General features: G+C 36.9%; 2 protein-coding genes and 2 long non-coding RNA genes across 8 annotated transcripts; 2 read left to right on the top strand and 2 right to left on the bottom strand.

Moving 5' to 3' along the window:
• Positions 1–1,721: 1,721 nt before the first annotated feature.
• On the top strand, positions 1,722–4,618 carry LOC122092056. Of its 2 annotated transcripts, none has more exons than XR_006144079.1 (5): positions 1,722–2,003; positions 2,166–2,221; positions 2,376–2,459; positions 2,723–2,806; positions 4,159–4,618. It is a non-coding gene; the product is annotated as an uncharacterized LOC122092056 (long non-coding RNA). The 2 variants fall into 2 exon arrangements; XR_006144078.1 differs by having other exon boundaries at positions 1,737–2,003; positions 2,172–2,221.
• Positions 4,619–7,113: 2,495 nt separating this feature from the next.
• Positions 7,114–11,616, bottom strand: LOC122092115 (protein LEAD-SENSITIVE 1). Its single transcript, XM_042662432.1, has 2 exons — positions 11,404–11,616; positions 7,114–8,052 (listed from the first exon to the last, which is right to left on the bottom strand). The coding sequence occupies exons 1-2, from the start codon at positions 11,495–11,497 to the stop codon at positions 7,385–7,387; spliced, it is 762 nt and encodes a 253-aa protein (XP_042518366.1). The 5' UTR covers positions 11,498–11,616; the 3' UTR covers positions 7,114–7,384.
• A 1,288-nt stretch (positions 11,617–12,904) lies between these two features.
• LOC122091990 (TVP38/TMEM64 family membrane protein slr0305) lies at positions 12,905–22,729 on the bottom strand. 4 transcript variants are annotated; one of them, XM_042662265.1, is made up of 5 exons: positions 22,516–22,729; positions 15,474–15,735; positions 14,044–14,280; positions 13,706–13,923; positions 12,905–13,340 (listed from the first exon to the last, which is right to left on the bottom strand). In XM_042662265.1, exons 2-5 carry the CDS (start codon positions 15,717–15,719, stop codon positions 13,076–13,078), a joined length of 966 nt encoding a protein of 321 aa, XP_042518199.1. In that variant the 5' UTR covers positions 15,720–15,735; positions 22,516–22,729; the 3' UTR covers positions 12,905–13,075. The 4 variants fall into 4 exon arrangements, with proteins under 4 accessions (XP_042518199.1, XP_042518200.1, XP_042518201.1 ...); XM_042662266.1 differs by having other exon boundaries at positions 22,534–22,729; XM_042662267.1 differs by having other exon boundaries at positions 15,474–15,730; positions 22,534–22,729.
• A 1,059-nt stretch (positions 22,730–23,788) lies between these two features.
• Positions 23,789–25,172, top strand: LOC122091091. The gene is made up of 2 exons (XR_006143813.1): positions 23,789–23,976; positions 24,608–25,172. It is a non-coding gene; the product is annotated as an uncharacterized LOC122091091 (long non-coding RNA).
• The last annotated feature ends 219 nt before the right edge of the window (positions 25,173–25,391 follow it).

Below are 25,391 nucleotides of genomic sequence, written 5' to 3'. Positions count from 1 at the left end.
GTTTTCACTCCCTTCAACATTTTCCTTTTATGAAGCTCCATCAATCCTCTTTCTCCCATATGCCTTAATCGCATATGCCACAGATAGGTATCATCTGTATCAAATACTGCATTTGTAGTCACAGATGCTCCACCTGTAACTGTGCTCCCTATAAGTCTGTATAGGTTTTCTGTTAGCTGTCCCTTCATACAACCATAACACCCTTAATAACTTTGAGAACTCTACCTTCTGCTATGTACTTGCAGCCATTTGAGTCAAGTTCCCCCAAAGATATTAAGTTTTTCCTTAATTCTGGTACATATCTCACATCTGCTAAGGTTCTTACTATCCCATCAAACATCTTGATTTTGATAGTGCCTATCCTAATGATCTTGCATACAACATCATTCCCCATTAGGATAGACCCACCATTATATAGTTGATATGTATCAAACCAATCCTTATGTGGACACATGTGATATGAACATCCAGAATCTAAAATCTAAGAATCAGAAGGTTGATTCTTACCTGATGATATAGAGAGTACATCTCCATCATCTCCATCTGAACTGTCAGCCACACTAGCTTCCTCAGATGCCTTATCTACACCTTTCTTCTTTAAGTCCGCCTTCCTCTTCAAGCACTCTCTCTTCAGATGACATTCCTTCTTGCAATAGTAACAAGAGACCTTTTTCTTTGCCCCTTTTGATTTCAATCGACTCTTCCCAGATCCATTTTGATTTAATCTCCCTCTTTCCTGCTCCTTGTCACCTCCGAAAAGACATTCTCCTTGAGATTTCGTACTACTGGCCTTCTTCCTTGTATCATTGGATATGAGGGCAGCTGCGACTTCATCCATCTCAAAGGTCTCCTTCCCGTACAAGAGATTCGTTACTAGGTGATCATATGATTCTAGAAGCGAAAACAACAACAGGAACGCCTTGTCTTCATTCTTGATCTTAACCTCCAGGTTTGCAAGTTTACTTACGATCTGATTAAACATGTTAAGATGCTCTAATAGATCTGTACCTTTCTCCATTTGTAGAGAATATAATTACTTCTTCACGAACAACTTGTTTGTTAAGGACTTCGTCATGTAGATGCTTTCAAGTTTTACCCATAATTGCGGTGTAGATTCGATACCCACAACATATTGTAGGGCATCATCAGAAAGATTTAATTCAATAGCACTTACCACCTTTTCCTCCATCTTTTCCCAATCTTCATCAGTAATTTTTGCAGGTTTCTTCGACTTTTCCAACAACGTTTTTGCCAAACCCTGCTGTATCAGAAGATCCTTCATCCTTTGATGCCATAGGGTGAAATTATTCTTCCCATTAAACCTCTCGATATCATACTTGACATTCGATCCCTTCCCTGCCATCGTGATAGTAAACCCTAGAAAACGAAAACCTAAAGCTTTGATACCAATTTGTAGAAACGCAACCCTAAAATGATGCAAAAGATAATGGAAAAAACAAAACAAACAATGCACACAGATTTTACGAGGTTTGGCAAGGTTGCCTATGTCTCCGGTGAGATGAGATCCTGCTTCACTCTCAATGGAGAATAGAGTTACATCGCTCGTCCTCACACCTCTCAGTATTGCTTGCATTACTGAGAAAGAAACCCTCGTTACAAATATATAGCAAAAAAACCCTAATTCAAAAAGTACATAATTGCCCTCAAATAAAAAATTCGAGTGGAGGGCTGCGCCTCCCTACACCCTCTGCTATGCAGGAGGCCTCCTTCCCCCCTTGCAACCCCCACGGCCTGCTAACAAGCTAGCGGGACAGCCGTCCTACCTATCTAGGTGTTGTACCAGTAGTACTTCCTAGATTAAACTGCAACGGAATACAAGACATCGTACACCAACATAACCTGGTTAAGTAAATCTTGGATCGAATCACTTGATTCCAGGGTTCTTATAAAAACCCAGAATCAGGGTGATTTCACTTATCGGATTTTCACCTTTCCCATCCTTCGACGAGAGACGAACACAGGCTTCTGAAAACCGAACGCAGGTGAGATTTCTGAAACTGTACGCATGTTTCTTCTTCTTCTACTTCTTCAGATTATGGAGTCTTTTTCTTCTACTTCAGATTATGGAGTCATTGGTCGTTATCTTTCAGATTCTTAACTTCATATCTAGGTTTTCAACTTATCTTTCTTCCTCATTGTGCAAGATTCAGGGATTAGCTTTGTCGATTGACTGAAGAAAGGGGTGTTTTCCTGATTGTAGGTATGGTTCTTTATCTTCTTCAAATCCAGCTGCGAAACCCTAGATTTGGGTTTTTTTTTTTTTTTTTTTTTTTTTTTCCAGTCTTGTTGAAAATGGTCTTTCGTTTCTTTTCTTTGCATCTTCCTCACAATTTCTGTTTCTTTCTCGTTTCCAGACATAATCACAAGAATCGTCTGCTGAGCTCTCTGTCTTACGGGCTTCTCCTTTCCCTTTGCTGAACTACAAGCTCAAATTTAAGGTATTTTTTGTTATTGTTCAGAATGATCTAGCCATTTAAATCATCCTCAAGAAATTTCAAAAGCAAAAACACCCAGTAGATCTGAATGAAACCTTTGGTTCTTTAGGAGTATATGGATATAGTAGGAAACTCATTGGGTCAGGAATATTTAGAATTACAGGCAAAACCCCTTCATGGAAGAGAAGAAACATTCCTCACATAATTAAATACAAATGGAGAGAATATATATTTACTTTTCCCCCTTTTCTCTATTGCTGGTGTAGTGCTTATCCATCCCAAGAGCTCCGAAGAGTGCATGTATACCAAAGATTATGATGAGAAAAAGAGAGCTTCTACTGGTGTATAAGGTACCTAAAATTGAATTCATATGGTGTTACTTTTACTAACTGCAAGAGAGGTTCCCTTTTCCCTCTCTCAATGCACTTTACATCCTTTCTGAGTTCATCGGGTAGCTGCAGGCAGATCCAGTCCAGAAAAGACTCCACATCTTTTGCAAAGTCTTGCAGATATCAGTCCCATCCATGTTTAATTTGATAACCTCTTCTTCTCACTTTGCCATTTTAGTCCCTCATTTCAAAAGTTTGTATTTATTAAGTAAAAATAAAATTCTGAATCTTGACAGTCATTTTTTATGCCGAAATCCATGACTTGATGAATTTTTATATTATTTCTTCAACTTTTGGTACATTTGGATTACTATTTTTGTTCGAGATTTGCTCTGAGAAGTAGATATTATAATATTAATATGGATTTTTTTTTTTTTAATGATCTAACCTTGGTTGTATTTTATGTAATTATTTTATTTAGTAGTTGAAATTGAGTCTTGGGCACTACTTGTGCACTTCTTCAAGCACAATATTTTGAGGTTTAAAGCTTTGTTCATCTAGCATGATTTGGTGTCATTTGAAAGGCTATTCAGCTATATTTCTAATGAGACTAATGTTGTATGAAATCCATGGATGGTGTGGAAGTTTTATATTTCTTGATAGTAAATACTTTCATTAATTGACACAATAGAAAGAAGCACATGGCACTTTTAACAGCATGCACCAACCCAGATGATAAGGGAGTTATGGGGTGAAGACTATCATCCTATTAGTCTGTGATGGTATTATTGTTTGTTAGGAGTTGTAATTTAAATGTAAGTTCGACATATAAATTTGAAGTGTAATAAAGCGAAATTGTCAACAGAATCGGTCTCCGCTGATTCTGATTCCAATTCAACTGAAATCAGGTGGACTGCTAGAAATAAAATATGAATTGACCAGCCAATGCTGATCCTAGTTCTCATAAGTGTCAACTGTACTTTCCATTTGTAGTTTAAATGTCGTTAGAATTCTCCATCAGGGGAAGATTATATTGTGTAGGACGAAATCCAAGACTGGATTGAATTCGAACAAATATTGAATTTTGCTGAAACCTCAAAATTCCTGTCATGATGCAAAAGGGGGAAAGCAAAAAAAGATAAAAATGACTATTTATCCCAAATTCCCGACTTTCAGTTTGTATACCTCATTCTCATGACCCTTTAACCAATATAAAATCTTGAAATCTCAGGAACTTCCAATGAATAAGAAGCTTATTGCCTCATGATCTCAAGTTATTGTTATGTAAATATGTTTTCCTGCTATAACTCCCACTACCCATTGTAGTGGTCTACTTGGTAAATTCTTATTAGATGATTCTATTTGCTTTATAGGTTGAAAACAAAGGTTGTGGAATGTTCGAATGGATATCAAATTCAAGCCCAAGTTGTCATAGTTACCAGGCTCCACCTCGGTCCAAACTCCCAATGCTCGGAAACCTCAACTTCATCATCTCCTTCCCTTTCATCAGACTATATCAAAAGAAACTTGAACGATGCAATTAAAAAATCGAAGGACCGTACGAGGATGCTGAGAGATGTTCTTGACACAGTCAGGAAACTTGATTTAGACAAAAGTGTAGAATGAACTCTGATAGGAGAGTTGGAATTTTTTGGAAAAGAAAAGGCTGATGTCATTGTAATGATATTTTATTCATTATCATTTGGTAGTACCTGGATTGTAATAGTTAATTTAGGCTCAGCTATGTTTTTGGATTATTACATGTTAGTACCTGCATTGGACCAGTTTTTGTAATGATTATTCTCTTTCTCCTTTAAGCTCTTGACTCATCAATCCAACAAATCAATTATCTTTTATGCCAAGGAAGCTTCAGGATGAGAGGTCCTTTGATCACAATTATTTAAAACCAGCAGCTAATAGGAGCAAACAAGCAATGAAACTAGCACCCTTTATGGGGAATTGGGCACATCACAACTTCCAAGTGCCCAATTCAGAAATTCAGAATCGATGGAAAGATTTCAGAATTTGAAATTCAGAATAGAGTGTTTCTGACCACATGAAAACCAAGAAAATTCTAGAATCATAGAGAAAGAAACAAGACCATAACAAGACATGGATCTCAAGTTATGGAACTGTCCTAATCTAAATATGGATATGAAAAATAACCCCTGAAATTCAGAATCAATGGAAAGATTTCAGAATTTAAAATTCAGAACAGAGTTAGATTCACATGTGTAATGTGACATGTGACTGAGCTCATTGTAATATGACCTGTGACTGAGATTCACGTGTAATATGACCTATTTTCCTATATAGAACCACATACCAAACTGAATAAAATATACCAAAAAAAGAAGTTCAAACTTCTTGTTTGATCAATAAGTTAGTAGATCCTTCCACATCCACATCAACAAAATAAAAACTTGTAGACATGTCCATTCCACATTTTTGACTTTAGGTCAGTAAGGAATGAAGACTAAGGAGAGAATAAGTGGGTGCCAATGTATTGGGTGCATTCTAAAATCCTCCCAACCATGGTTCTAAGTATAATGAATTAAACTGATCATATCTATCGAATTGGTCTGATTTAGTATGTCTCCAAACTAAATAGTTGGCATTTATAAATAACGTAAAAAATAAAATACAAAAAAGCTTAATACTTACCCAAAACCATTAGATAAAGAAATCAAAACATGTTTTTAAGAAAAAATTAACGATTCAATACTATATTAATTTTTTTTTAGATGCACGATACCTATTCCGATGCCATGCACTAAAATCATGCCTTGTAATTTTCTTCTTATTTTCCTTTTCAATTTAATAGGGCGAGTGGTAGCAGGACGTACGTATTGCAATCTTATTTTCACTTTCTTTTAATATTAACCGTCCATTTAAGTTTAGATTAATCTAAACCATCTATTAGTTTTTTATATTGTAACTGATTCCTAGTTTTTAGGGTGGAAAGATGACGGACGTGGTTACTTAATTTGTCTAATATTTTTTTTATATAAATAAATAAATAAAAAATAAAAATCAAATATAAGCGGATTCCTCCTTCGATTTTGTTGGGAAATCTCAATTCTCTCTCTCTCTCTTTCCTTGCTTTTTCTTCAACGTTGTTCCTTCTTTCTACAGCCGCCATCATCATCATCATCATCTCTCTCTCTCTCTCTCTCTCTCTCAAAATAGGATGAGATAAGAAAAAAATCAACATAACTATTTTCAGGCACTGAGCATATGAGAGACTTGGCCACACATATCCAAACACCATGTTTACATATTAATCATCAGGGAAGGGATTTGGACAGTAAAGTTTGCATGTATGACAAAAGACAAATTTAAATTTATAAAGTAAACAAAGCTGTTGAATATCTATGATTTTATTATTACTTATTGGGTAGATATTATTAACTTATGAGAATTTACCATGGATGCAAATCTTCCCTGAAATTGGTAAACAAAACTTCAACTAGATTTGAGAGCGGTGAAAAAGGAGGAAGAAAGAAGGAACAATCTTGAAGAAGAAGCACGGAGAGAGAGAGAAAGAAAGGATCAATATTTCTAAGCGGAATGAAAGGAGGAGTCCACTTATATTGGGATTTTTATTATTTATTTATTTATTTAAATATTAATAATATTAAACAGAGTTGTCACTGTTTACAACTCTATTAGTAGGATTAACATATTTAACACGTGTCAATCATATCACTTACGTGAACATTCACCGAGCTCCGAACATTCCGCATTCCTATTTTTCTACACATACCACAACCATTTGCCAATTAAATATATTTATTTATTAAAAATAATAATAATAATCTACTACACTTTTGGAATTGATGGCTCACGAGTGCCACTCTTTTTTTACATATTACTAGAAAAAAGAAAAAGAAAAAGAACAAAATAAATAAAGAAGTCCATGTTTGGAACAAATTTTTGTTTTTTGAATTTTTTTTTTCTTTTTTATTCTAACAGAATGTAGTTCACAGACTCACAGGTAACCAAACAGTTTTTCACTCAGAATCAACTGACAGAATCAGGATAACCAAACAGTTTTTCACCCAAATTCAACTGACAGAATCAAGGTAACCATACAGTTTTTCACTCAGAAAAAATTTGTTCCAAAGAGTTACATCCAGAATCCTGAATCCCTAGAATGTGGTTCGATGGAAAATTTGAACCAAACACCCCCTATAGGTTTGGTCCGACGCAGCCTCCAACATGCATTTCTGTTTTGGGCGAGAGCTGCCAAGGGCCATGGTAGATATATGGCATGACATTCTACAAGACATTTTCCGCTTTTCATAGCTTTAATTCTGTGCGCTATGTAAAGAAAACAGGAGCTGATATACTTTTTTTTTTTTTTTCGGGTATGGGAGCAGATATAATTTTTACACAAACTACTAGAGTCCACACACAAATTAAATAAAGGGTCACGTTGAAAACAAAAAAAACTGGGGGAACAGGAGTGTGGGGGTGGAGGAAGAGAGGGTAGCCATTTCTGCCACCAAATACACTTCACTTCTAAAGTCTAAAAGAACAAAACCCAGGCCACATTCAGAAAGGCATACCGCATGCACAAACTGGGTACAATAGCTACTACTCTTCTCCTGTTACCTCTGTTGCAGCATCTGACTCAACGAATCCAGGCCGATCCACAAGCCTTTCCACTGGTAGTTTTACTACATCCCGCCGTATTCCAATATCAGAAACAAACCTGCTAATGCAATACAAACCACAACCTACGGCTGTCAATCCCATAAAACTGGTGGTCATGAACCGAAGCGGTGAAGCCATGACTGTAGTGGCAGCAGCAAGGAATGATGCTGCCTGCCCACTCCGTCCCACACTGATATTGGTAATCACTAGCAAACCTGTTTTACAATAGATTGCAAAATCCTCACAGTTGTTCTTGAAAATATGGTAGACGCCAAAGCCATTATGGAGGAGGTAAGAAGCACGGTGAACGACATCAGATGGAGAATCAGAAGTAGCAAGCGTGCAAGTCCCTCCTCGAGCTTTGGCAAGAAAGAAAGCTGGTGAGACAGCATATTGGAAAAGGTACAGATCACCACCAGAGAGAAAGCAGTCGATGCAGGAAGAAATGACCCCATCAAAAACTGACTGATCACCACATCTTGGGCAAGGAGTATCTAAAGGAGAGGGGGAGGAGCTGAAGATGATGTGGTCCAAGACGGTACCTGTACCAACCTCCTGGCCTGCTTTTCGGGTGAAGTGTATTATCCTATCCTCACCAACATATATTCCTGGCAGTTTAATGGCACATAGCTTATCAAAGATTACAGTGATGGTATGACAAACGAAAATACAAATATTCAAGAGATTCAAGAGTCAAATAGGGGGGAAAAAAAGGGAAGATGTCAATTAATTAATTAATTTATTATTTTTTTTTGGGGGGGGGGGGGGAGAGAGTGAATATATGGACCAACAGAAGCATGCAGCAGATTAGGGAGTAGGTTTCCTGCACTAACTGTTCCAAAGCCACTACAGCATCAATGCATCCACCAAATGGCAGTTCAGTTGGCTCAAACTCTGTGGACATAATACCCATGTCATATGGGTTTTTAGTCCAATCTGATATCACCACATATCAGAATATTGCTTCAGAAATTATGTGAAAAAGTAAATTTTATTTGAAAAACATGGACCTTTAAAAATAAAGGGGAAACCACATACAAGGCGTAATTGACCATTAAATTTGACAAGTGGAATATAAAAAATATATCGATCTTTACAACAGTCAAAGTGAACTCTCCCAATGTTTTTGCTGCCGGTCCCAAGCTTGGGTAAAATGAGGGTTGGTGATAGAATCCTAAGGAGCCTATTAGTTTAGGCTAGGATTCTCAGGGACAATCAATATCACGGGGCAGAAAATTGAACCAGAACTGGGATTTTTTTTTTTTTTTTTGGATGAATAAAAATTCATGACCAAGAGAGAAGAACGAATATACAAACGGGGGAAACAAGGGGGGATGGTCAAACAACTAGCCAAGAGAAGGGGCACAACACATGGGGGAACAATGAACCTGTTCCTTGGGGAATCCCTAACTCTACGGTGATGAGGAGAAGCAAGTTTGGAGCTTACATAAAAATAACTGGCATTTCAAATCTCATCAAATTGATCTAGAGTTGGATGTCTTCGCTCCATCTGAATGTGATTGATGGTAGCACAATTTCTAGAAGATCCACCAAAAGTCGTGTCAATCCAAATTTAGGAGAAGGGGCAAGAGTAAAAAGATGGTCGACATCTTCTATTCCTCTTATGAGACAATTGAGGAGAAGGGGCAAGAGTAAAAAAGATGGTCAACATCTTCATTTCCATTTCAGCAAAGACAGAAAGAGGAGAGGACATCATGATTTGTGGGTTAAGCTCTCAAAGTTTGGGTCCAATCCAACGAATGGATTAGGACCTACGGCACTGACCAAAAAAATAGCAACTTTCCCAACACAGATTTAGAAACCTGCAGTTCCTTTTGAACAGTACACACAAGTCACATGGAGAAGAAGATCTGAGACTTGTATGTAACTAGAAATTATACACATATCAAATGTGAAATCTGCAACAGAACAGGACAGAAGAGATTGATCAAATCAATGGAAAGTGCAGTGATTTGATAGACAGAACAAGTGAGGAAAATCTTACCACAGAAAAATCTGGACTAAACTACAAACAAAGGGGGAAAAAATAAAAAAGAAGAGTGAAGAAGGATATGGTTGAGCCTTCCAATCGAACCTAGGTTAGAATTCCACTAACCCATGTAGTCCCCACTAGGGTTTATGCATCCCACAGACATGCATCTCACAATATAACAGCATAACAGCCATTCTTTTCCCGAACTTCAATCATCGTCTTTATTAATAGCTTTCATAAACAACCCCTCTAGCGTGGGAGATGGACCCCTTATGAAACACAATCCAATTAAAATAGAAACTTACAGATTTGGAAATAAAAAAAATAGTAACTGAAATCTAAATGGCCAAGATTGGTATTAATCCTGTTGGATAGGGTATGACTTGTCTAATAAATGGTGCAAAATGTTGGGCTGTTAAAAAGCATCATATAGATAAATTTATTGTAGTTGAGATGAGAATGTTGAGATGGATGTATGGCAAAACTAGGAAGGATAAACTAAGCAATGATCAAATTACAATTGATTTGAGAGTAGATATGATACATAATAAGCTACGTGAAAGTCGCTTGAGGTGGCATGGCCATGTTCAACTGAGGCCTTTAGATGCTCCGGCATGGAGGAGTGATTTGATTCAGATTGAAGGAGCCGAAAGAGCCAGGTGCAAACCTAAAATGACTCTGGGAGAAGTGATGAGGAAAGACATGCATAGCTTAGGCTTTGCATTAAGTATGACCTTGAATAGAGCTGATTCGAGAGTAAGGATCCATGTAACCGACTTCATACTTGATACAAGGCCTAAGATATGCATGTATTTCCTCACCACTTCTCCTAAGGTCATTTTAGGTTGATATCCTATAGTTGAATCCAAGAGTTAAATTTGTAGGCATGTGATGTATATGGCTACATATTATTCATGCCTCTCTTAGTGGTCCATGCATTAGGCATTAATGGATTTGATATGCTATAATGGTGAGGCTTGCTCACCATAGACTACCTCTTGTGCTTCTCAAGTAGGGATATCCTTCGAGAATGTTTTATTTGACTGCCTCATATGTGAATGGCTCTTTTACCCTTCAAACATTCAGTAAGATGACACTGCAAACATTGAAAGTTTTGCACTGTCATATTTAGGTATCAGCATGGCCGTATGACCATAAACCTAGCATCCCAGCTTTCGTGCAACCAATAAAAGAATATGTTTCTAGACACATAATTTGATTCATGATAAAAATTCATTCAGGCTAGCTCCATTTTGTGGACATATTGTCCATGTGATCATCTATCAATCTGCTAAAGTTTCAGCTAAATTGACTCTCTTTTTTTCTTTTTCAGAAGGGCATGTAGATTTTTCAAAGCTCAACAACTTCACGAACTTTGGCCCAACTTCAGGTCAACCTGTTGCAAGAAAACAAGGGCAGATGTTCTAACTTGTGGCCTATACAACGGAGATGAGATTCAAAACTCGACACATGACTAATTCAAGGTGTCAGCTTCCCATCCAACGGAGAGATGAACTGCTGCTGCTGACTAATAATAACTTTGAGCAAGCAGGAGAGTACAAAATTTATAAGGAAGTCCAATAATTTCCCTTGTTTTCTTTTGGTAATTAAATTGGTGAAATACAAAATCCAACTAAGTGCTAGTTAAGGCAATGTCCATCTTCGCACCCTTTATGCGTATAAATGAAATAGAGTTAATCAATTTAATCGACATCACCACAGTTGTTTCCGTTCTCCCTTCCTATAGAGACATGTTCGCAGTATCTAATCTCTCTGTTCCTTCCTTCCATCAAACCTCGAATGAAGAACTTAGCAAGGTTAAGGGTGAAGGGAAGTTCTTTCAAACGAGGGGAAAAGAGAAAGCAACGAAAAACCCTAATTTAGTAATTTTGAACGGTTGCAAATGCACGAACAAGGAGAAAATTATGAAAGAAGAGAATGTTTCAAAAGAAGCGAATTAACTTACCGTGATGCGCGTAGATGTAGGCGTTCCTCCATGAATATATGTGATCCCCGGGGTTCAATTCTTCCCTCTTGATCTTGTTCGACAACAGCCCCATCCCTTCCTCCCCCTTGCTTTTTTTTGGGTTAACTTCCTCTTCCTTGCTCGCGCTTTCAATCTGTGTACGCAACGTATGCTACCCTTTGTAATTGTGTGCGCGCGTGTGTGAAACGTATGCGTACTCCCGATCGGATTTCGAAGAGAAAATTAATCATTACGTACGGGATCCAAAATGCTAATTGCCATATGGGAATTATGTATAGTTTTTGGATACGGTCATCGAAGGAGTACTTGAGGTTAATAGATATAAAGGTTGTTACCAAAAAAAAAAAAAAAAGATATAAAGGTTGATTTGCAAAAATACCATATTCTCACCTTGATAATTAATACTCAGAAGTAATAAATACAAGAAAAAAAAATTTGATAGAATACAAGAAAATTTCGGTGAATCTTTCTTTCTTGTTTCGACAAAGAAAACTCTGTTACATCTTTCTTTTTGGTAAAAGGAAACTTTGTGACATTACAATAGCAATATTCTCTTTATTATTATTATTATTATTATTATTATTATTATTATTATTATTATTATTATTATTATTATTATTATTATTTTTCTGAGGGTACGGATCAATCACATACAAACCAAAGGGATAAAAAAGAGAGGAGGATTTTCACACATCCCTCCTCTCACCATCACTTTGTCATAGGGAGGACATCCTGTGCCTATAAAATACGATAAACAAAAATTTGAAGGAGAAATGAAAGGCTTCAAAACTTGAGCTAAACCAAAATTTTCAAACTTCCGATATATTTCGTAAAGCATGTTCAAAATTTTTGATTATCTAAGACACTAATAAAATATAGGACCAAGGTTGAGCAAGCAGCTAATTTTCCAAGAGTTAGTGGCTCTACCAATGGAGGGCTGCGATGAGAGGGACTGAGGAGACTTTTCAGAGAGAAAGGAGAGAGACACTGTGCTATGAACGACCAACCTAGATGCTCATTTCCATTCTAATAAGAAGCTTTCTACATATATGCGCATTGTGGATCTTTTGGACCTCTATGTTTCAAATCCAAAAGTTCACAGCTCATACAACCTACCACTTGACAAACTCCATTTCGACTAAAACTTAACATGTTATGTGCATTGTGAAACTTGTGGACCTTTATGTTTCAAAACCAAAAGTACACAGTTCATACAACCTACCACTTGCAAATTCCATTTAGAGTAAAACTTAACAAGTGAGCATGGATCCAATAATCTAAACTATCGACAAAATCTGGGCCCATGTGAATTGCCATGTTGCATGTACTTATGATTTTTTATTTTTTTTGGGTTGAAGTATTTAGGACCGTTAGGTAAGAGTTCATATACAGAATGGCTAGGAAAACTGTGCCTCACTACCATCCTGCATAACTTTGACATATAAATGGCTGTGTTGAAATAACTAGTTGAAAGAATCGATACAGGAAAACCCTTCTGTTCTATTTTCGTCGTATTTCACTGTATTATATCCACTTGTATCAACCCCCCATCCCACCCCGACAATAACAAAGACCCAAGGGGATAACACATCAGAAAACTATTATCTACTACCACAACTTTACAGCATCCACATGACTCCATGTCTGCAGGTTATGCAGAAACAGACGAGAGAACTAAATGTTCCGGACTAATTGGTGGAAGTTTTTCCATTTCAAAACTGCAATGATCAGTTATGCCAGCTTCTTTATCACTCTCGGCCCTTTCAAGCTCGTTCAAGGCATTCTTTGCATAGACAGTAAAAGCAACCGTGGCAACTATTGCAACAATGAAGGAGATAATGTTGTACACAATCTCCACAGTGGTCAGGTGATGGTTTCCATACTTCATGTCTGTCAACGTCCTTATTAATCGCCCACTGCACTCAAATCCACAAGAAGCAACAGGAATAGTATTGGAGAAATCAACGAGGTGGGAACCATAAAACCAGGTAAAGCAACAATAAATTATATATCCCGTTGAAGAACCCTTCTCAATAACCATTCCCAATGGGGTTCCAGAATCACATTCCAGTGGCCCCAGTTTTCTTAGCCAAAAAATCGATCCAGCCAGTCCCATCCATTGAATAACTAGTTGTGATGTAGGTGTAATGGGCAAAACACCCGGAGATTTGAGTCTTATTAGCGATGAGGCCCTTTCTCCATCATTAATGATGGGAAAAGGACCCTCATCTCCTTTCCTATAACAGTAAACAATCTCATGAAAGATTGAGAAACAACTAACCTATAGATGTAAATGAATGATTCAGGTACCATTCCAGCAATTGATCCGCATATGTAGGGCCAAAATCTCATATTTGTTACCACAATAGCATAGTTGAAAATAGTGTAGGGAAACGGTGAAACTCTGAAGAGTGCAACAACTCGAAACTGATGGAACCAGCTTCCTTCCCCAGCCAGCCTAAGAACAGCAGCGTTCTGGGGCCATCGCATCAACCATTGCTGTACATTTTTAGAAATTTAAATATGAATATTGGAAATGGAAGGAAATTAGGAACATTTCAAAATCAAGATTCATGCTACAATTATTGCAACGAAGCCCAAAATTAGAGAATATCTTACATGGATGCGGTCGCGGAACAGTAATCCAACCAAATAGGGCAAGGTCATCCCGATGGTGGTGCCAACCATGATGATCACAAACCCAATACCATATCCAAAAATCATCCCCGCCAGCCACATGGAGGGTCCAGAAGGAATTAAAACTACAGGGAATAATGCCAGAGAGGCAACAAGCACAAGAGCAAGAACAGGCCTCCCAAAGGCAGTAGCTTCCCATTGCATAATCGGGAGGAGAACCTGCAAGAGAAGACAGTGACAGACATGCCAGATCAAGTTTTATATGATGCTGGCAACAGCAAAGACATCATGTTTTTCTAAGAAAAAGGAAAAAGAACAGAAGATGTAAAGCTCACAATCCTTGACAGCACCACACAGAATACACGATATGTTTAACATTTAATTGGGTTAACCTTTACAGAAAAAATATACCCCTCTCTGCATATGCTTAGGTTGTCTGCGGCAAGACTTGAACTTTTGTGTCCAAGAACAATACCATAGACAAAAATATTACTACCATGGTAAGAAGAAATTTCGAGTAGCCATATGGAAGTAAGGCATTTTAGGGAACATCAAGGAAATAAACTCATGATCATAACTTTAAAAAAGTGAACTCAACAGCTCAGTCTCATCAGGTTAAGCAGAAGCAGCCACCATTTTACTTCCAGTTCCCTAGAGGCTTTCAGTAGGAAGAAAGCACCAAAAAAAAAGGGGGGGGGGGGGGAAGCAAAATGGAATGGACCCCATGAAAATTCCACTTCTAATTATGTTTATTTGACTAGGAAATGCCCTGCATGAGTCCCGACCGTTTATTCTCCAAACCCTCTTCCTGCACTTGGCTGCTGCAGAAATCTCATGGAAATGAGGAAAGTTTTCCTTTTTCCTCTAGGAAGTTGTCTTAAATTACAGAGGGCACTGCATGGCATCAATAACAGTCCCTTGAAAAGCCCTGGACTAATATGTTGTTAGTTATTAGCTTAATTTATGTTTTCAGTTCTTTGATTTTCTTTTCTACTGATAGTTTCCAGACAAAGAAGACATTCTGAAAGTTGGAATTTTCAACTTTATTTTTCCTTTCCCTTCTTTTCCTTTTCTCTTTTCTCCTCTTTCTTCTACTCTCGAGACCAGTGAACAAAGCCTTGGTGAAAAGAAGAGGTACAACAGGGGAAAAGAACTAGAATGGCCCTTTTCAGTTTGACGCCTGTCTGGATTTCAAGCTATGGATATGATTTTTGGGCTATTACCCATCCAAAAACTGAACCCATTAATTGAATGATATTCCTTAACGAATCAATAGCTTGACGATGTCAGGACTTAAACCATATGTCTCTGAGAGTAATCAGTTACGGTGAACAAAACTAAGGTCTGTATTCTGAACAACATCCCCCACCCAAAAAAAAAAAGAAGCAAAAATAAATAAGATCAGGAGCTACCTTTTCAAGAAGAAATGGTACTCCCCATTTCAAGAAAACAAGGAGAAGGACTATCAAAATGCAGCACCATAGTAAGGCTTTCATCCACCAGCTGAAAGATTTAAACCTAATTCCTGCTCGAGTTTGTAGGACATTGACCTCAGCTATCCTTGGCTCATTCGATATCACCAGCCTTACAGATTCTTCCTGCATAAGATTCCCAGAGTTTGCACTATGCTTTCCTAGTCCTCCAGAAGAATTCGACATCGTATCATTCACTGTACTTTAGCAACAAAAGAACTAAATGAGCACCAACATGAAGATAACACAACCAGAACAAACAAAAACATAGCATAGGGGGGGGGGATCTAGGAAAAAAGAAAGCTAAGAATTTCTCAAGAATGATAGAAATTAGTTTGTATACAGATTTTTCAATGTTCAAACCCTGCAATCAGTTGGTGCTATGCAAAATTTTATATGCCTGTACCAGGCAATTTAAGCTTTGCTACAGCATAATTTGAGATGCTCAATATCAAGTATCTATGATGGTTGATGCAGGAGCATCCCAATGGCCCAGTTGAGTAGTTTGGATATGCTCCAGACCATTGGATCAGTTTTTGGTGTTCAGTTGACGAATGGATACCTTAGGGTATTGGTATTGGTCTGGCGTAATAAGAATCATGGGCGATTTCTCCTTTGTTATTGCATTTTCTCCCAGGGTAGCAACCTAGTTGACAATTGACTTTGATGGTACGTTTGTCTAGCTTTCTACTTTCTACTATTATTCTCTTCCATTATTTCTGCTGTTTTCTTATTTTCTCCACTAAATCATCTTGGTTAAGTTTAGTTTTGTGACTTTCTCCTTCAAAATCCCCTTGGTCCAATTACCCACAGGAATTTTGTCCCCTTGCTGCATCAATCTAGTAACATGACTGGAGGTACTAGGGAAATTTATGGGAAAACTTGTCAAAAACAAAATGAATAATCACTTTTAGCAAAAAATGAATTTGAATTCTCCCTTTCAAAGCTGAAGCTATGTATTTGATGCCATACACGGATGTCCAGGCAATGTGACAGCAAAATGTCATGTTACAGAATATATTATCAAACAACAAAACATGCTATGGTAATCAGTACCGGTTTGGATGCGTGTGATGAAGTATTAATACTGCCCATTAAAGGGTCCATATACAAGGAGGCTTTAATCTCTTTAATCCATTCATGTCCAACTCAAATCTTGTTTAAAGATATTAAGCAGTTACAATATGCATGACAATGTGTTCTGCTAATTCAATAATCAGTTCTTGACTTGTTTAGCTTTCACTACATGCTTTCATAGGGATTGTCAAATTTGCCAATCTTTTAAGCATAAAACACTATAAATAAGCAATATGTTAAATATATCATGTATAAAAACTAAAAACGAAAAAACAAAGTACAACGAAAAAACAAAGTACAACGAAAAAAGTGTATTCAATTGATTATGTATGAAGGATGGGATTTCTTACATTAATAACATAACAAATAGAAAAAACTGCTTCAAAAAAAAAAAAAAAAAAAAAAAGCAAGTACGTCTATATTGCATCAGTTATATATATATATATATATTTTTCAGAAATATAAAAAAAAAAGATAATAAATAAAAAATAGAAAAATGCATCAATTAAAGTCCAATTGCATTTCATTCAATACATGTAGTTCTCACACTACATTGAACCAATTTACATCAATTATCTCTAATTTTTTATTTTTCCCTTATTTTTTTATATCCTGAAAATAGGGAAAAACAAAAAGTACAACAATTATGACCACTCAAATAATTTCCCAACATGATATCAGCCGTTTTTTGGCAAGAAGATCGGATTTTTCCACATGAACCCATTTTGGTTTTCTAGGAAAAGTCACAAATCAAGGCTCAAAACCATGCAATGAATACTGCCAAAAAAAAAAAAAGGGGGTTCAATTTCCATAATATACTCAAAAAAAAAAAAAAAAAAAAACCCAGAGCTAAAAACACGGAATTGAGTGACAAAGTAGAGATTTTTTAAGTTACCTCACTTACACACTATATATATCTGAGATTGATGGTGCTTCAACAATCGAAACAAAAAACTGATTGCAGGTCTAGAATCGTTATCTATGTATGATTCAAAGCCCCAAGTCAAACAATTGAAAAATCATCGATTAAGGGGTTGTAGAGACTCTCAGTTTTGAGTTCTATTGTACGCAACCTTTTTTTCAAACTTTTGCAGGTAAGTATCGACCGTATCACGTAGTATCCACCGATACAGTTCGATACGATAACTATTAAAAAAAAAAAAAAAAAAAAAGAAAAGAGAAAAAAAGAGCAGTTGATGCAGATCCCTGAAAAGACATTGAAAATAAAAAAAAAATGTCATTGGAAGTGGAAAATATTTTTGGGACTTGAAAATTAACATGAAATTTGATAAGACATATTGATGCATTGAAAGTTGAATAGGCATCATGACAAATCATTATTACAAAAAAGTGATGACTTAAACCAAACTACTTACCATTCTTTGTTGGCTCAATAAGCCAAGTTATCAGCCATTGGCCAAAGTCATTAGGCCATGTATGGTCAAGCCATTTGTTTTGCCCTTTCGAAACATCAACAACAAACTTAGCCTTATTCCAACTTAATAGGATCGGTTACATGGATCCGCGTAGAAACAAAAAAGACAAAAAGAAAAGGGGAAATGAGAGTAAAAAGAAAGAAGCCTAACACCTACAAATCAAAAAAATCTCAGCTAAATGGGGTCGGCTACATGGATCATTGCCCTCCAATCGGCTCAATTTGAAGTCATACTTGGGACAAGACCTAGACTACATATGTCATTCCTCACCACTTCTCCTATAGTCGTTTTGGGTCTGTCCGTAGATCTTTTAGCTCCTTCAATCGGAATCGAATCACTCCTCCTTACTGGGGCATCCCCAGCCCTTCGTTAGACATGGCCATACCACCTTAAATAACCTTCTCCGAGCTTGTCATTGATCGGACCAACTCCCAAATCATCTCAAATGCGATCCTAACTTAATCCTTCTATTTTTGTCGCACGTCCGTCTTAACATCTTCATCTCTGCTACACATAGCCTCTCTATATGACACTTCTTAACAGCCTAACATTCTACCTCATACATCATAGTCGGTCATACGCCAATCCTATAGAATTTTTCTTTATTTATGGTTGATCCCAAATATCTAAAATAGTCATTTGCAATATCTCTATCTCCTCAATATTCTCATATCGTTATCCATCATAGAGAAACTAAAGTTACACTTCATTTACTCCATCTTCGATCTTCTAATCATGAAACCTCTTGTTTCCAAAGTTGATCTCCTAAATTCCAACAACAACAAACAACTAAATCTTATCCCGACTTAATGGGGTCGATTACATGTATCCATACAAATATAAATACATTTTGGATGGTTCACATAAGATTATGGGCGCACCTTTCCGCTTCATCCATACCACTTTAATTCTCTGTGAAATATCATCTTATATGTCACCTTCTTTATTTATGGTAGACCCCATATATCTAAAATAGTCACTTTGTGGAATCTCTATCTCCTCAATTTTCACCATTTCATTATCCATCATAGAGTGGCTAAAGCTACACTTCACATACTCCGTCTTCAATCTACTAATCTTAAAACTTCTTGTTTCCAATTTTGATCCCCATAGCTCCAACTTAGTGTCAATCCTTGCTTTAGTCTCATCCACTAAAACGATGTCATCTACATGGAGCATATACCATGTGACCTTCTCTAGAATGCCCTTGGTTAATTCATCCATGATAAACACAAACAAATAGGGGCTTGAGGCCGATATTTGATGTAATCCAATCATAATTGCCAATTGGATATTCCTTGCCTCAACCTCCCACAAACCTCACATTAGTCATCATGCCCTCATGCATGTCTTTAATTATATCCACATATGTACTCAACACCTTTCTCTTTACCAGGCCATATCGGATTAAATCTGTAGGAACAATTAAGCATTAATCCCTACTTTTGTCTCATCCACCAAAACAATATCAACGGCAAAGAGCATATACCATAAGACCTCATCTTGAATGCTCTTGGTTAAATCATGATCATATGCAAACAAGTAACGCTTAGGGTTGATCCCTAATGTAATCCAATCTTAATTGGAAATTTCTTGCCTTGCCTTTTGAAACAATTTTTATTTATTATATTTTGTGGGCCACTTTAAACCAAACCGAATCTATTTATGTGAGCCTATGTTAAATTATATACTCTTTTGTTTCATATATATATACACCCATCTCAAAAATTAGTGAGTATAGGTTTTGATATATATTACATTGTTAATATAACCAATCCGATTGGTTTCAATGGGAGTATGGGTTCAAGCATTTGGAGTGGATAATTTTTGGGGATGCTTAGGGCCCGTTTGATAACGTTTCTGCAGTTTCTGTTTCAAGAAACGGCAGAAACATAAATTTTCGTTCCTAGAAACAGAAAAGGAATTGAAGGTGTTTGATAAGTCATGTTTCTGGAAGTCGATAGTAATCAGTGAAAGAATGGCCACGAGTCGTTTCCAAAACGGCAAAACAAGTAGAGGGTCGTTTCTTGAACCATAAATAGGTAGAAATTTCAATTTCTATTTGTGAAAACAAGTGAAACGAAACAGTTTTATCAAACGCTTTTTGTTCCGTTTCTTGAAACGTTATCAAACGGGCCCTTAGTTCATTGTTCCAACTCTTCGACATATTGACACCTATCGATTAAACACATAGACGATTTAGGAATGTGCATTGGCTGGTGGATCCCTTGTGTTGGCGCTCATCAAATAAGACACAATTGACCCTTGATTGACTGAATTCTTCCCTATGCCCATTGGATACAGAAAGAGTTTGATATCATCGGATTGATAATTGATTATTCCTTTGTTTCTTAATTGACAAAATTCCTATATGTGCCCATCAGATACGAGATGGATTTGAGATATCATTGTATTGTTTGATAATGACACATGTTGTATAATCTTTTATTATTTTGTGTAATGGTGAAATGGGTCTTGGCCTCAAATTTTATTATGCATGTTACACGCTTATGACAAAAGACCAATTCTTCCCGTTCTAGCTCTCTAAACATGTCGGACATTATAAAAATGCATCTTTTTTTTTACCCAAGCATGTTGAATGGAGGCATAAAATTGATTTGTTCATTGGTTGTAAAAATTATATTCTTCTATATTAAATGGGACTGTCCTCCTACACCTGGTGTACATCCCACCAAATCTTTCAAAGTTTCTTATAAGAAATAAACATAGACTGATAATAAGGTCAAATATTTGATGTTGGAATACAAGAGGGATTCTCTTATGCTTGGAAATATTAATAGTGCTCTGCTAAGCTATTTTTAAATATTCTAGCAATGAAATTTAGCAAGAAATCAAGCCAACATATTGAAGAACTGTGAGAAAAAATCATTAGAACTAAATTCTCTGAAGGAGGTGATAGAGAGCATGTGAACAATATAATTGCCATTGCTGGTGAGTTAGCTCTTCAGGGAAGACCAATTGAGAGGAAACAAAGATATCATTTATTTTACCCTCTTTACCTGATTCTTATGACTATAAGGCAATTTTTTTTCCTATGGTTTGGAATGGACTGTGGATGATCTCTTATCCAATGTCACAGGTCAAGAATATGCTAAGCTGAAAAAGAAGGATGTTGCAATATGCTATTTTTGGAAGAAGCTTGGGCGTAAGAACTCTTAATGCTACTTTTTCCTAAAGTCAAGCGAAAAACAACCCCAGGATATGTCAGCAACCTTGATTCTTGATGAGATTAATACTACAATTGTTAAGTATAGATTATGGTGGGTTCTGAAGCAATTGCACATGTCTCCAATACCTTGTAAGGGTTCAAGCAAGTGCTAATAATAAGTGTAACTTCATTTATATGGGAAATGATGACAAGACGCAGATTGAAGGAGTTGGAGTTTTTTAATTAAAGTTGAATGAAATAGATTTTTTTTTTTTTTTTCTAAGTTGACTACTTATATGCTTCTAGTCTTAGGATAAATTTGTTATTGGTTTCAATGTTGGGAAGTTGATCAAATTTAGTATATTGACTAGAGTAACTCTGATGCAAGTGCACAACCTTCGACTAATCCAAACCCATTTGAGTATCCAATGGAGATGAACCGTCCATTTGGGTATACAAACGGAGATGAACCAAATCAATATTTGAGTCTTTGGTCTAGTAGGATTTTCTGGATTTTATTTTAATTTATTTTTATTTCGGGATTAACATGCAATCTTTTATCTTGTTAGCTTAAGTAGGAGATAGATACGAAGAAGTTATTTCCTCGTTTTCTTGCTTGGGTAGATTTGGTAGGTTATTGTGTTTCCAATTTGAGTTTGTTCCCTAGTATCGTAGGTTTCTATTTTTGAGATTGTTTTCTCTCACAAATATGTAACCGGTGCAGAAGTATTGAGTAGATTTGAAGAATGAATTGAGATTAGTTTGTGGGGTGTGTACCAGCGTGGCTTGGCAGCCCTTGGCTGCGTGCAATTCACCTCCCCCCCTTTTCTTTTTGTGTGACTCCCTCCACCGATTTAGTACCAGAGCCGAAGGTTCCTTCCCCATCCATCTCTCTTCTTCCCTATTCTCTTTCCCATTACTATTCTTCCTAACCATACCAGCAGTGAAAAAAAAAAATAAAAAAAACTCCAGAGCTTTCCTGTCATCTGACAGAAACCCCATCGACCCGCTTCTAGGGTTCGTGTGATAAAAAAGAAAAAGAAAAAAGAAACCCAACCGCCTTCGTTACTTCCCTCTCCTGCAGCAGGCCTAATCCCTTCCTGTAACATCGACTCCAGTGAAACCCTACCCGTCACCTTTGATTCCCACAGAACCACCCTCACCGCTTTCCCTTCCAGTACCCCCACAAACGATCGACCCTTCCCCCTACCCTACCCTACCCTACTAGGGTTCCAGAGAAAGAAAAGTGGAGAGAGCGAGAGACTGAAAAAAAAAGATTTAAAAAAAAAAAAAAAAAAACCTGGTTTCTAGCTCCCACCTCGAGTTGTCCTCCGTCCAGGTCGCAGCGGATCCTTCCCCCGCAGAAGTCGGCTTACTCCCAAGTGGTCGCCCCCCTTCTGTGTCGCAACCTAGCGTCTTCCTCGCTGGTTATCTGGTTCGCCTCCAAGTAGGACTGTAGGAGAGAAGTCAGTAGCCACTCTCCCACACGACTCCTCTTTGTGTCCTTCCTTTATTTTTTATTTTTTCATTTATTTCCTACACTGCCCCACCATTTTAGTTCAACTCTGCCATATCCGTCTATTTTCCCTTCGTTCCATGTTAGTCCCTACTCTTTAATTCTTATTACCCTTCTCATCCTTTCTTTTAGAATCAGTGTCGCCAACACCAATCCTAATAAAGTATTCGGTATCATTCATTGGATGGAGTATTCAAGATCGCCCGATCCAATATGTCAATATGATGTTCTGTTAGTTGGAATTTTTTTTTTTTTTTTTTTTTTTTTTTTTTTCTTAATAAGAGAAATCTTTTGTTAGGTGATTTTTTTGGTTTAAAACCCAGAAGAAATACGATGTCATGTTAGGTGGTTTTTTTTTTTCCGTTAGAAATCTTCTGTTAGGTGATTTAAAACCCTGAAGAATTCATTGTTTGAGATCTTCTTCGTTCGAGGTTGAGTGTTGGACGAAGTCCATAATTCTTTACCTTTCCAAACCTCATGTCCGCGAGAAAGCAAAAGGATTACTCTCTGTCACAACGATCTCTCCACTCTATTTATTCCTAGATTATCTACCTCCTATTTTAGGTGCTCTTCCATTTTCTCTCTCATTCCCCCTAACAATCTCCGCCAATGGGTTATCCTCCATCTACCCGATCTTGTAACAACCCAACCTTTAAGTCAATCATCCAATCAATTTTTATTCTCACTTGCTGAACCTTCTATGCAATCCATCACTCCCATTATCTATTCCTTTAATTCCTCCATCAATTGTCCCATATTGACTTTTATAATTTTCATATTTTTTGAATTTTTTTTTAGGGAAAATTACATCCCCTCCCATATAGTTTGCCGAAATTATAAGTGGATCTAAGGGTTTGAGGAAATTACACCCCCTCCCCTGAAGCTGACGCTGTGAGGATGGATTCTATTAATTTCAAACATGAAAAGACTTAAATACCCTTTTATTAATCTAAGTCTTTTGTTGAGAGGACCATTATACCCTTTAGGGGAAATACCCATTAAAATGAGAATTTCGAACACCGAGCACCTCTGCAAATCAACCTCAACAACCATTCTAGGTGAAGGTTCTCTGTCTCCGATCGATGGTGAAGGTTCCCTGTCTCCGATCGATTCACGATGGCGAGGTAAGCAAACATTAAACCGAAATTGAAGAAGGTGAACACCGATAACCCCTGCAAATCAGCCTCAACAACCATTCCTGGTGAAGAAGCTTTGTCTCCGATCGATTCACGCCGGCAAACCCAGGTAAGCGAACATTAAACTGAATCTAAGCTTGAGTATGCCATTTCTCTGTGTGTGTATGCCCTTTCTCTGTTCTGAAATCGTATGTGTTGGAGATGAACCTAGGGTTTGGGCATTTGATAATATGTGATTTATGCTTGCTTGCTTCTTTTAAGCTTATGATGAGGAAGGTATAAAACCCACGTAAACGAACATTAAACCGAATCTGAGAGTGAGTATGCCCTTTCTCTGTGTGTGTATGCCCTTTCTCTGTTCTAAAATCTTATGTGTTGGGGATGAACCTAGGGTTTGGGCATTTGATGATATGTGATTTATGCTTGCTTGCTTCTTTTAAGCTTATGAATAGAGCATTAAGGATGGATTCCTACATAAGGAGGAATTGCCTTGAAAAATGCATTGGAGAGTTTGATGATAGGCTTCTCTTTAACATATGTAACAGGTAGTTGTATAAACAAATAGTTATGGACATTTGTTTGCTATATTCAAACTAAGTACAGCTTTTTCATTGGCAGTATAGGCACACTTTGAGGTTTTTGATACATATTGTATAAAATTTTGCGATTATTTCTAAGATGCAATGGTTGGGATTATTTTTTAGTATATCTTATTGAGTTTAAACTTTTGGGTATTGCAGATACGATGTCTACTTGCAGTGTAACTTTCATGAACCAAGTCGATGGTCTGAGGTATGTTAACGTTATATGCAAATGTCACAGAAGAGCTGCAGTCAAGGTATCGGAGTCCAGAGAAAACCCCAATAGACTTTACTACACATGTTCAGAGATTGTACAGGAGAATAAATGTGGTTTTTTTTTGCTTGGTGTGAGCTAGTGAATGTGACAGCAGTCAGAAGTGAACCTTCAAACAACCCAAGCCCTCATGATACATCAAACAACCCAAGCACTCATGAGTTTCAACAGTTGAAGTATGAGATACATAGTATGAAAATAAGATTGAAGCAGGTGGAGAGATTCAATGAAAGCTTGAAGCTGCTTGGACAAGTTGTTTAATGTTTTGTGGTTGTTTTATTGGTTGTAATGGTTGTAAAAGTTTAGATGTCTTTGTTAAGATGTTTCTTTAGGATTTTGATATCAATGTACCTAATCCAGAACTCTTTGATGTTTGGTATGGTTGGGCTGGTTGAAGGAATATGTAATTGAAACCACTATGGTAATTAGAATGTGATCTTATTTCTACCATTGCTGTTTTCATACATATATGTGAAGTAAGTTACAAACATCTAAAAATACCTGATTTAGAAAATTAAAAAATAATTTTTTGAAAAATTGGACAGCATTTCCCCTATAATACTAACATTTGAAAATACCTGATTTAAAAATCCCTCATATACAATCTTATAGATTCAAAATCATGAAATCCAACATCATAACTCCATCATATATCAAAAGTTTCCTACA

The sequence above is a fragment of the Macadamia integrifolia genome, chromosome 10 (genome assembly GCF_013358625.1).
Source record: "Macadamia integrifolia cultivar HAES 741 chromosome 10, SCU_Mint_v3, whole genome shotgun sequence".
Lineage (NCBI taxonomy): Eukaryota > Viridiplantae > Streptophyta > Magnoliopsida > Proteales > Proteaceae > Macadamia > Macadamia integrifolia.
This window is presented reverse-complemented; position numbering and strand designations above follow the sequence as displayed.